Below are 12,152 nucleotides of genomic sequence, written 5' to 3'. Positions count from 1 at the left end.
GCTGGGCTCTGGTCTCTGGGGATGGATATCACCTGCTTCGCTCCGCCCCTGCCCTCCAGGGTCCCCACCCCTTTATTATGTCTGCAGCACAATCTCAAGGCTGAGCCCTCCTGTGGGTCCCTGGCCTGCTCTCCAGGTCAAGGCAGAGAAGAGGGCCCCTGGCTTAGACAGCCCCTTCTTTGTCAGTCAGAGGGAGGGTGAAGTTTTGCAAACAGGAGGTATGAGCTCCCATGTGGGCACTGAGTGCCCTGGGCAGATCTTGTCCTGGCAAGCCTCTGTCCCAGAAGGCCTCTGTACCACAGGGACAATTTTTTTTGCCGAAGTTAGCCGCTGAGAGTGTGGAAGTGTTTTGGAAGGGCGTTCTTGGTTCAAAGGTCAGGTGCGTATATGTGTGCTCAGTTGCTGGGTGGTGTCTGACTCTTTGCCACCCCATGGACTGTAGCTCACCAGGCTCCTCTGTCCATGGAATTCTCCAGGAGCGGGTTGCATTTCCTACTCGAGGGGATCTTCTTGACCCAGGGATCCAACCCATGTCTCTTGTCTCCTGCATTGGCAGGTGGATTCTTTACCACTGTGCCACTTGGGAAGCCTCAAAGATCAGGGGTTAATATTAAATCTGGGGAAGCCTGGTGGCTAAGTGAACAAGGAAGCAGCCTGATCTGGCTTTGACTGGTGAGGGCTGTGATCCAACCTTGGAGGAGGAGGAAGGGAGTGAACAGGCACTAAGGAGTAAAGACGAGCTGATCAAATTAATAGATGGTGTTTTGAGAGACAAGAACATGACAGATACAGGAACTATGCTGAGTGGCAAAAATCACTGCAGCAGACATGATGTGGCCATGTGCTAGTTAGATGCTAATGTGACCCATTCTAAAGTGATGGAAGGCTTTTGGTAATGCAGAATAACCCACTTTCAAAACAATACCAAACAGTTATTTTGGTAAAAACTTGTAGCAGCTTGTTACATTAGGGTGAGAAAAGAGAAATCAAAAAGCAGAGACAGGGGACATACTGTAGTCCTCAAGTACTGTTAACTCTCTAACTGGGCAAGAGTCTGATCAAAGAGTTCTTTTAAGAATATTGGATTCTTGGAGATGAGCACTCAGAAACTGGACTGGAGAATGCTGCCAGGCTCTTGATTTTAATTTAAGCCACGTGTAAAGTATAACAAGCTTTTGTTAACCAGACACATTTTTCAGTAACAGAAAGAATGGAATAAATGCCAGATATTTCCCCTGGGGATGTCCTGTCTCTTCAGGGAAATGTGGTCTATTTTCTGTAAAATTTCCCCTGGCCTAAATTAAATGATTATTTGCTCCAGACAAGGAGTATTTATTAGACTGTTTCAAAGTGACACCGTCAGGGCTTCCTGGATGGCTGTGTGGTAAAGAATCCTCCTGCCGACGCAAGAGACATGGGTTCAGTCCCTCATCCAGGATGATCACGCATGCCTCGGAGCAACTAAGCCCAGGGGCCACAACTACTTAGCTCATGTGCCCTAGAGTCCTTGCTCTGCAACAAGAGAGTTGACTACAGTGAGAAGCCCGTCACTGGAACTGGAGAATAACCCCCACTGACTGAAACTAGAGAAAAGTTCACACAGCAATAGACCCAGCACAGCCAAAATAGAAAAAGTCACACCAGCAGGAAAATGTCAAATAGATCAGCTAGACACAGTCTCTTAAGATTCTGTAAGTCCTGGCACTTTAGAAATTATATGCCACTGATGTAAGTGATTCACCTTTTTCATTTTTTTCAATATTTTATCAATATAAAGCTACTGCCTCATCCTTTGGAATTCCCAGGTGGCTCAGGGCCTGCCATTGCAGGACATGCAGGAGATTCATGTTTGATCCTTGGGTAGCAAGATCCACTGGAGGAGGAAATGCAACCCCCTCCAGTATTGTTGCCTGGAGACTACCATGGACAGAGGAGCCTGGGGGGCTACGTCCATGGGGTGGCAGAGTCGGACTTGACTAAGCATGTGTGAGCACGCCATATCCTTAAACTTTCTTCTTCAACTAGGAGTGTTCTCAAATCTCAAAGTGTCCTTGGGACTCCTCTGGTGGTCCAGTGGCTAAGACTCCTGCTTCCAATGCAGACGGGCCTGGGTTTAATCCCTGGTCAGGGAACTAGACTCCGCATGTCACATCTAAGAGTTTGCATGCTATGACTAAAGACCTTACAGGCCGCAAGGAAGACGCAAGATCTTCCGAGTCACAACTAAGACCAGTGCAGTCAAATAAATACGTTTTAAAAATTAAAGTGTTCTCTGTTTCTCATCATTAACAAATGTTGTAGCTTTCTAAATATTTGTATTTAACTGTTGCTTCTAGGGTTTTGTTTTTGCAGTTTAGAAACTCTTAGGAATATAAAGACTTTTATCCCTTCTGCTTGAAACAGCAGGGGTGAACACTAGCCAGACTAGCCTGAGTGAAAAATGAAAAGATTCTTCATTAAGCACAGTGATTAACCTGATCTAAGTTAGATTTGGAAGGAATGTTTTAATTACCTCTTCTAGCCTGAATACATGAATTCTTTCAGATCAGGAAAGACTAGACAAAGCAGCAGCAGCTGATTATAATTTGGTTTATGGCCTGTCAGATGTGCTGTGATAGGAAATCTGAAACGACAGTTAAAGGGGGAAAAAGTTGCATAAAATTTGCTGTAAGCGATATAGAGGCTTGTTTTCTGAAGTAGTCTTATAAGAAAAACACGTATTTGTAAAAATGGTTTCCATGTCAAGGATATTTGTGCAATTAGAGCTGAACTGTATTCTATTCTTGTAATATTTCATTATCTTGAAAGATTTAGATAATCAATTCTGGATATATGACCAATAAAACTAATAAAACACAACACTGAGGAAGCCAAGGCAAGAGGGCAGGGAGACCTGCCCTCACCAGTGTCCAGGCTACAGACCCGAGTCCTCGCTGGCATCATGACATTGACATTCTCTTTTTGTTTTTGTTTTTGCTGTGCCACATGGCATGTGGGATCTTAGTTTCCTGACCAGGGATGGAACCTGCATCCGCTACAGTGGAAACAAGGAGTCTTAACCACTGGACCGCAGGGAAGTCCAGCACTGACATTCTGACACACCATCCAGATGATTTACCAGTTTATTAAGTTGTATTAAAATAGTACTTTGATCCCAAATTTGGGATGTGGAGGAAGGCAGCTCAGCCCCTCCAGACAGTCCGCGCCTGACCCCATGGGTCAGTGAGTTCCTTCACTCAGGTCTGCGGTGCTCCTGTGACTCCTGCCCAGCCCCAGGCCCTGGAAACCTGCCCAGGTTTGGAGTCTGGGGAGAAGGTGGCTTGAGAATGGTTAATTGTCAGAAGGAGCCAGCCCGGGGGTAATATTTGAGGAAGAGCTTCTTGACCAGGTCCACTGTGTCTCCTTCAGGCTGGCTAGGATACCTCCTTGTGCCAAGGACAAAGGTCTGTTCGAGTTGGAAGGCGTTCTTGTCGAACTGGTGCTGCTGGAAGGGGACACCCTGGACCAGGCTTTCCGCCAGCGTCTCTGCGAAGAGCCGCCAGCGGGGGGCGTAGTAGTCAGCCACCAGTCCTGCCAGCTGCTTGTTAGCATAGTCTAGGATGTTGCCCTCCGGCCCCCACAGGGTCAGCTGGTAGCGGCTGTTCTGCTCATAGAAATGGGCCTCAGTCTCACTGACCGCTGCCAGTCGGGCCTGCTCCAGCCAGCTGCCCAGCAGGAAGTGGCAGTCACTGGCCAGCACCTGGTCAAGGGCAGGCAGGAGCTCGTAGGCCAGGATGCCTCCTGCCCTCATCAGGGGAACCAGCTCCTTCTTCAGATAGGCGGTCCTCATCTCTTCGTAGTACAAGCTGACCAGCTCCTGGACTGCCTGGCGGGTCACGTCTACCAGGTCGTAGCGGAAGGCCGGGCTGCTGGCCAGGGTGGGGGTGGCTGCCAGCAGCAGCCGCCAGGCTTCAAATACATCTGATCGGTTGTACCAGACAGTGGTGACCATGTGCAGGGATGGTCGCTTGACCAGCGGGCTGTGATTGTGTCCCCGGCACTCCTCACCCGAGCAGTTGTAGACACTCCTGAGTAGCAGCCGCCACGCTGCCTCTGCATCCCCATGGGAGACCCCATACCGCCGTGCTGCAAAGCTGGTCACCCAGGCCCCCAAATCGGCCACTGGGTCCTTCCGCCAGCCCAGCTCGGCCATGAGGGCGTAGACCACCTCGTTCTGGCCGATGCCCTCGGGGGCCATGCCTGTGCCTACCAAGGTGGAGTTGGGGAAGCGGCGGGCGGTTGCGGGGCCTTGGTTCACAGACTCCAGGGCCCCGAACAGGCCGTGGTTGCCCCCGAAGTTATGCAGCATGCACCAGATGAAGGGCTGGCCCTGGAAGGAGGCTGTGCGGACGTACACGGGCTGGCTCTCAGCGAACAGGTCCAGAACGAGCAGGCGGCCACGGGGCACGGCCCCCAGCACAGCCGCCACCTGGGCAGGCCCCCAGAACTCAGGCTGGTTCTGAAAGAGCCAGCCTTGGAGCAGCCACACAGCGTCAGGGTCCACTGTTGGGGGCAGAGGACAGGAGGGTGATGAGAGGAGAGGGGGGCAGGGAGCACTCACCGTACTTTACAGATGAAGAAACAGAGGTCCAGAGAAGTTAAATGACTCTATCACACTCTATCATGTTCCTGTAAATCATCCCCCCACCCGCATCATCAGGACATTCCATCACTCATACCCTTCCCCCTGGGACTACCAGCTGAGTACTGCAAAGCTGCAGGAAGCATCAGAATTACCCAGAGGCCTGGGCCCCAGGCGCCCTCATTTTGATTCAGGAGATGGGGGAGGTTGAGAACCTGCAATCCGACCGGCCCTGGGGTGACACTGCTGGTCCCAGACCACACTTGGAGCACCGCTGCTCAAGGAAGCCTGAGCCAATTCACCCCAATCTGCCCCTTCCCGGCTGACACAGAGGCCTCCCCAAGCCATTCCTGACCTGGCCCTTCTCCTGGCCTCCCCTGTTAGTGGCAGGGAGGAGTGCTGTGTTCATATTTGTGTACCAGGAAGGGCACCTTATTGACTGGGGGCACATCTCTAACCTCTAGCCTACCAGCATACACGTGTGTGCGTGTGCTAAGCCACTCAGTCATGTCCAACTCTTGGCAACCGTGTGGACTGTAGCCCTCCAGGCTCTTCTGTCCAAGGAATTCTCCAGGCAAGAATACTGGAGAGGATATGCACACCTTCCTCCAGGGGATCTTCCCAACCCAGGGGCTGAACCTGTATCTCTTGTGTCTCCTGCACTGGCAGGCAGGTTCTTTACCACTAGCACCACCTGAGAAGCCCTCAGCATGCAGGTAGAGACTAAATAAAACCTTTTCAATAGTCAGCACTTAATGACACTTTACTCTGGGCCGGGCGTCAGTCTATGAGCGAGCCCCTTTTGCAGATGAAGCAGCCGAGGTACTGGGAGGGAGGGGAGCTGCTGCAAGTCTCGCAGGTAGGAAGTGGCAGGGCGGGTGAAGGAGCAGGGTGTCCGCTCCAGGGCTCACCCCTCAACCACAGTGTGACTAAATGAGATGATGTGTGTGTACAAGTGCTTGGGAAATGGTAAAGTGCTCTGTGTCACAGCGAGGTGTTACAATTCCCCACTCCTCCTCCCACCCCCCTGACCTCTGCCACCTCCATCTCGAGGGCCCAGGGACTTCCCTTTCTCACCTCCCGCTGGCACCCTACCTGCGGTCATGGCCTGGTAGACAGCGGCGGTGGCTGCAGCCAGGTAAGAGGGCTCCGAGGATGGGGGCTGCATCTCGTTGAAAGTGTCAGCCCCGTAGATGTGGTCTGTGCCGAACTCTTTGGTCAGCTCCCGCAGGAAAAGGCTCCCCACGAGGGGGAAGAGGGGATCTTCTGGAGCCAGGAGGAAGGAGCAGGAGTAGGAGCAGTTGAAATGGCCCCAGCTGCCCATCTGGGTGACATTGACCTGAGGGAACACCCTAGTGCGGGGGAGGGGGTGACAGTTCAGACATTTACCGGAGGCCGATGCAGTACTTTCCTCTAGCCTCACTGACACCTGCAGTTCCGGGAGCCCTCATGCCTCTGGGCCTTTGCCCATGCTGTGCCCTGGGCCTGGAGCTCTCGCTTCCCCCCCTCCCTGCTGATACATCTGGTTACTCCTTGACATCCTTTTTGTGTCCCCTGTCTGGAAAGCTTTGGCTGTCTCTCCTCCCACAGAGGATGAGATGGTTGGACGGCATCACCAACCAATGGACTTGAGTTTAAGCAAACTCCGGGAGATAGTGAAGGACAGGGAAGTCTGGCATTCTGCAGTCCACAGGGTGGCAAAGGGTCGGACAAGACTGAGTGACCAAACAAGAAGCCCTTCCCACTGGCTTAGATAAATGATACCACCTCTGCGCTGAGTCCTTCCTGCCCCTTCCTTCCCCAAGCAGAAGTGACCTTGATGGAGAATTGGGCCACATCCATTCCTTAACACTGGGTTGTATCCCCCTGGCAACGTGTCTCCCACCAGGAGCAGGGCCTCTGTGCACCTTCGTGGCTGCACCCCCAGCCCCCAGCCCAGGGCCCGGTCTGGCAGCCCCAGACAGTCTGACAAACGTTGGCTAAATGTATGAATGAGTTTCTTGCCGCCGAGCTGGGAAGGCCAAGGAGTGGCCAGTGAGGCCAGCAGCATGTGCTGAGCACTGAGAGCAGTGGGAACCAGGTGCTTATGGGCCCAAGGGAGGTGATAACCAATGCTGGGGGCCCCTGGCAAGGCTTCCTGAAGGAGAGGAGGTCTCAGTGGGGCCTTGAAGAAATTGACCAGCCACAGTAGAGGGTGTGTATAGCACAGAGGAGCAAAGGAGCACCCCTACCATCACTAAGAGCTGCCATTTGCTAAGACTCTGTGCCAAGCCATACAAGTGAGGAAACAGGCCCAGAGCAGTCAAGGTCACATGTCAGTAACAGAACCAGGAATCAAGCCCAGGCCTACATCCAGAGCTTGAGTTTTTCTTCAAATAGTGTCTTGCAGGGGAACATGTATTCTCTCTCTGAGCTGAATGGGGAGGGGTGAGGGGGGGACATCACCTGGTGAGAGCCTTGGGGACATGTCCTGCAAACGCTGGCAGCACAGGGATCATACCAAACGAGCGCATCCGGTCAAGGATCCGATGCTGGGAGGAACAGAAGGGGTGGTGGTGAGCATGCCCCCCGCTCCCCCGCTAGGGGGAGGTCTCCTCTCTCCCAAGGCACACAGAGTCCCCCTACTCCCACCCCAGACCTGTGACTATCCAGCATCAATTCTGCCCCTTCCATTCCCCATCCTTTTACCTGCAGGTAAAGCTGCTTGAGGTGCCAGGATGGGGGCAGGGGGCCACTCCAGGTGTGCAAGTTGCCCATGCGCCCCCAGGCCAGGAAGGCAGGACCAGTGAAGTATTCGTCGATCTCTGTCTGGGTCAGACCCAAGGCCAGATACACCTGAGGAGGAAGGCAAGCCCCACACATAAGACCACTCATCTCTATTCACTGATTCATTCACTCGACAAACATACATCCATCTCTTCTCTGTGCCCTAGAGTTCTTAAGACAAGCTCTGATCCCTGCCTGCAAGGAGCCCACAGTCCAGAAGAAATAGATCAGTTAGCAGGTGAGTTTGCGAATGTCACTCTTGGTGCATAGGCGGGGTGAGGCACAAAGGGGTTCTCCCTCAAATGGGGAAGGGGCTTAGAAGGCTTCATGGAGCAAGCAGGGCTAGCACGATGGGTGAGGGCAGCTCTGAAAGGAGCTTAAGCAGCCCCAGGTGCAGACAGAGCTCTCAGGGCTCAGGCATGGCAGCTCCCAGGCTGGGCAGAGCCTGATGGTAACAGGGAACTCCTGGGTGTGTTCAAAGTTGAAGGTCTCCCCTAGATTCACATTTCAGAAATGACACTCTGGTACAACTCTGAGAGCCAGGAGTCTTGTTTTGAAAGGAAAATATTTCTTAAGAGAGCTCTCTAAGCACTAATGACCAGGAGGTCACTAAAGAAATGTAATTTATGCATGTCTCAGCCGGAGAAGAATCTGACCTTTTAATCTGATCAAGTCATCCAAAACACCTCCTAGAAACTCAAGATACTTATCAGGCCCTTACCCTAAAATAACTTGCAATCAATGTCTGTCAGTCACAATTCTCATCAGGTAACTTCTAACAGTCTCATGGCTTCAAAAAAAAAAGCCCCTACTTCTCTTTCTCAGAGCACTCTTTCAGGTATGTGAGCCTGTGTTTCCCAAATGGCAATTAGTAAAGTCTCCCAAACAAACTCTTCTTATATGCAGCCTCGTGCATTATTTTTTGGGTGATGCTCTTCAGGGGCTGTGGTGGGCAGGCGACCAAGGAGAGGGGACTGACCGCCTGAACTGGCGCCATGATTCTTCTGGATGGAGAGGAAGAGGACAGGCAGAGCAAGAGCTGCTAATGGAACAGAATCCAGAGAAGCAGCTGACTGGCTCACGTGGGGTGGGGAGACAGGGAAACCTGGCTTCTTAATGTTTACTGGGGGTGCTGGTGGCCAGCCCTGGGGAAGTGTTCCCACGTGTGTGTCTCAACCATGGAAACTGGGAGGCTGGAGCCATCACTCCTGGTACCAACCCTTCTGGAGCCCTAGTCTCTGTGCCAGATGCTGAGCTGATGTGGGGGAGGCAGGACACCTGGGGTGTGGTGGGCACCCACCCGCTGCCAGATGGCCTCCTGGCCGCTCCAGGCCAGCGCCAGGTTGATTCCATTCAGCGCCATCCAGTCGATCTCCTGCTCCCAGCGGGCCCAGTCCCACCACAGGAAGGAGTAGCTTTGTGTGCACACATTCTGGTAATAGCGGTACCTGCAGGCAGGGGCAGGAGCTGGGGCATGGCCCTAGGGGCAAAGAGGAGGTTTCTCAGCCCGGAGGGTACACAATTGGGGAAAAACTGGGGGAGCAGCTTGCCCTGCCACCCCAGATGGAGCCCAGAGAGGAGTGGCTCTGGGTGTGGCCCCTAGACTACTGCTTCACTCCAGGATCCAACCCAGGTGCAGCAGAGACTCTGAGGCTTGAGCTTCCGAGGTGTCCACCCACCTATCCCCAGCACTCAGCTCTCTAGCCTCCCAGATATCTGCGGGCACATTCCATTTTCATTCCTACTCTGGGTACAGTGTGCCCCTATCCTGTAAGGGGGATCACTCTCCCCACAGTCTAACGGGGAGGAAGCTGTGTGAACCCATCATCTCAGGACAGTGGGGCAAGCGCTGGAGCAGAGGACTGTGCCAGGCTGGGTGTCACTCCCCAGGGAGCATCTTCGAAGAGAGGGTGGGGTAGGAACGGAGCGGCATTTACTGCTCACCGATTATGCACCACAATTTCTACACCCCGCACCGTGCAAATCATCACAATAAGAAAGGCACCACCGCACGGTAGAGGTCATTGTTTCCACTTTTCCATTGTTTCCCGCTGAGGCTCAGAGAGGCCAAGTGACTTATTCAAGGATACTCAGCTTTTAGAATCAGAGCTGGGGTCTGAAGCCAGTGCTTGCTAGCAGCCAGGCACTGGGGCGGGGCGGGGACTTCGGCCCGAGTGGGCGCCCCTGGTGGGGGGAGGAGGCGGGAACGGGGCCAGCGGGAGCTGCAGGGGAGCCGACCGGCGGGGTCCGGTCGCGGTACCTGTTGGGTGTGGCCTCGGTCAGCTCCTCCGGCACAGCGGGCAGGGGCTGCGGTAAGCGCAGCTGAGAGCCCGACCAGGCCACGTGGCAGCCGCAGAAGTCGCGCAGGTATCGGTGGAGCCCCGCGGCGGCGGCCACGCCCGTGGAGCCGAGCACCTGCACCCGCGCCCCGGCACCGCCGCCGCTCAGGCGGTAGGTGTCCAGGCCGGACTCGGTCGCCAGGGAGCGCTCCACCGACACGGAGAAGGCGGCCGCTGGCCCCGGCCCCAGAAGCCGGACTAGCAGCTCCCGCACGGCGGCGGCCTCTCGGGCCTCGTCCGCGGTCGAACCTCCTGCCGTGAGGAGCAGGAGCCCCAGAGCCGCGGCCACCCCCATGGCCTCCATGGTCCAGCGGTCCTCAGCCCGGCTGTGGCCCCGTGGGGAACCAATGGGGACTAGGGACCAGGGCCGGGGCGGCCGCGCCCAATCAGCTGCGGGCCTCAGGTCACGTGGAGCTGAAGGGACAACCCGCCGGCGACCGGGAAACCCAGCTTCCGGGCCCCGCACCAGCTTCTTGTGGGTGTTTTCCGACCACACTTGGTCCAAGAGCGCGTGACTCTAATGATTTCAAAAGTCCAGGACGGGATGTGACTCGCAGCCCTTCACAAGAGCCCTTGGGTATAATGTGCTTTCACGTACAAATCACTTTCCTTCCATCCATCCTACCGTTTGATAAATATTTGACATTGATTTTGTACCAGGCACTACCACCCCTCTCCTGAGACCTACAAACCAAGTACTTATATTATACAATTGTATATATTGTACAATTATACGAGATTTATATTATGCAGTTGACCCTTGAATTGTGCGTGTGTTAGGAGTGCTGACCCCGCTGGCAGTCAAGGTATAACTTTACAGTCAGCCCTCCTGTATCCAGGGTACTACACCCGCAGATCATGTAGTACAGTAACTCGTATTTATGGGAAAACATCCCTGTGTAAGTGGACCTGTGCAGTTCAAATGGGTGTTGTTCAAGGGTCCACTGTAGTTGTGATGCTGTGCAGGGTACCCAGCCAAAGGCTTCCAAAAAGACGTGACATTTAATCTGAATTAAATTGGGATTGACTAGGAGAAGATGAGGGGAAGACCATTCCTAGAAGGAAAAAATGCATATATGAATACCCAGGAAGGGTAAGGAAAGAGCTGAGCAGGTTTGAGGAACTAAATTGTAAGGAAGGAAAAAATGCATATATGAATACCCAGGAAGGGTAAGGAAAGAGCTGAGTAGGTCTGAGGAACTACAAGGCCAGGAAGTCAGAGGACAGATGTGTCATGTGAGCCTGGGCTGACCAAGGAGCAGGGTCTAGTGGGTATGTCAAGGGCTCTCATGTGATCCATAAGTGGTAGCAGCTGCTGAACAGTTATCTTTGTTTTTTTAAACTTCTCATTTTATACTGGAGTATGGCCAATTAACAATGCTGTGATAGTTTTAGGCACACAACAAGGGACTCAGTCATACGCATACATGTATCCAATTTCCCCCAAACTCCCCTCCCTTCCAGCCTGCCACATAACATTGAGCAGAGTTCCCTGTGCTATACACTAGGTCCTTATTGGTTATTCATTTTAAATATGGCAGTGTGTCCATGTCCATCCCAAACTCCCTAACTAATCTGTTCCCCCATCCTTCCTCCCTGGCAACCATAATTTTGTTCTCTGTGACTCTTTCTGTTTTGTAAATAAGTTCATTTGTATAATTTTTTTTGGATTCTGCATATAAAGGATGTCATATGATATTTCTCCTTCTCTCACTTCACTCAGTATGACAATCTCTAGGTCCATGCATGTTGTTACAAGTGGCATTATTTCACTCTTTTTAATGACTGAGTATTATTCCACTGCGTATATGTACGACATCATCTTTATCCATTCCTGTCAATGGACATTAGGCTGCTTCCGTGTCTTGGCTGTTGCAAACAGTGCTGCAATGATCACCAGGGTGCATGTATCCTTTTGGACCATGTTTTCTCTGGACATATGCCCAGGAGTGGGATGGCAGGGTCACATGGTAGCTCAACTTTTAGTTTTTTAAAGAACTGCCATACAGTTCTCCACAGTGGCTGCATCAATTTACATTCCCACCAACAGTGTCGGAGGGTTTCCTTCTCTAGGACGGGAATTATCTTCATTTTACATACGGGGAAACTGAGGGCCAGAGGAAGGAGGTAACTTTGAGAAGACCAATGACAAGTAGGACAGCAGGACTGGGACTAGAACCAGAAAGTCTTAGCTCTCAGATGAGTGTTCTTGCCGCCATCCCCTGAGAGATGCAACGTTTCAGGTTGCTTACCGGCAAGGAGGGGTTGAGTAGGGCTGTGTGGTGGCCAGGAGTGGTGGGCCCTTTAGAAAGACTGCACTTTCTGAAAGGATTCTGAGCCCTTTTGGAGGCAGGTGTAGCTTTTACCAAATTGTCAGGCCTGAGTGCAGCTGCTTAGAGACAGGAAAGGGGTCAGAGGAGGGTTGC

The 12,152-nt window shown here is 52.8% G+C and overlaps 1 protein-coding gene across 1 annotated transcript; it reads right to left on the bottom strand.

Moving 5' to 3' along the window:
• Nucleotides 1-3,104: 3,104 nt before the first annotated feature.
• NAGLU (N-acetyl-alpha-glucosaminidase) lies at nt 3,105-10,056 on the bottom strand. Its single transcript, XM_027974500.2, has 6 exons — nt 9,648-10,056; nt 8,688-8,835; nt 7,310-7,456; nt 7,067-7,152; nt 5,717-5,973; nt 3,105-4,542 (listed from the first exon to the last, which is right to left on the bottom strand). Exons 1-6 carry the CDS (start codon nt 10,028-10,030, stop codon nt 3,338-3,340), a joined length of 2,226 nt encoding a protein of 741 aa, XP_027830301.1. The 5' UTR covers nt 10,031-10,056; the 3' UTR covers nt 3,105-3,337.
• Between the last annotated feature and the right edge of the window lie 2,096 nt (nt 10,057-12,152).

Source organism: Ovis aries, chromosome 11, assembly GCF_016772045.2.
Source record: "Ovis aries strain OAR_USU_Benz2616 breed Rambouillet chromosome 11, ARS-UI_Ramb_v3.0, whole genome shotgun sequence".
NCBI lineage: Eukaryota > Metazoa > Chordata > Mammalia > Artiodactyla > Bovidae > Ovis > Ovis aries.
The sequence above is the reverse complement of the archived record's forward strand: the minus strand, read 5'-3'. Positions and strand labels throughout refer to the sequence as shown.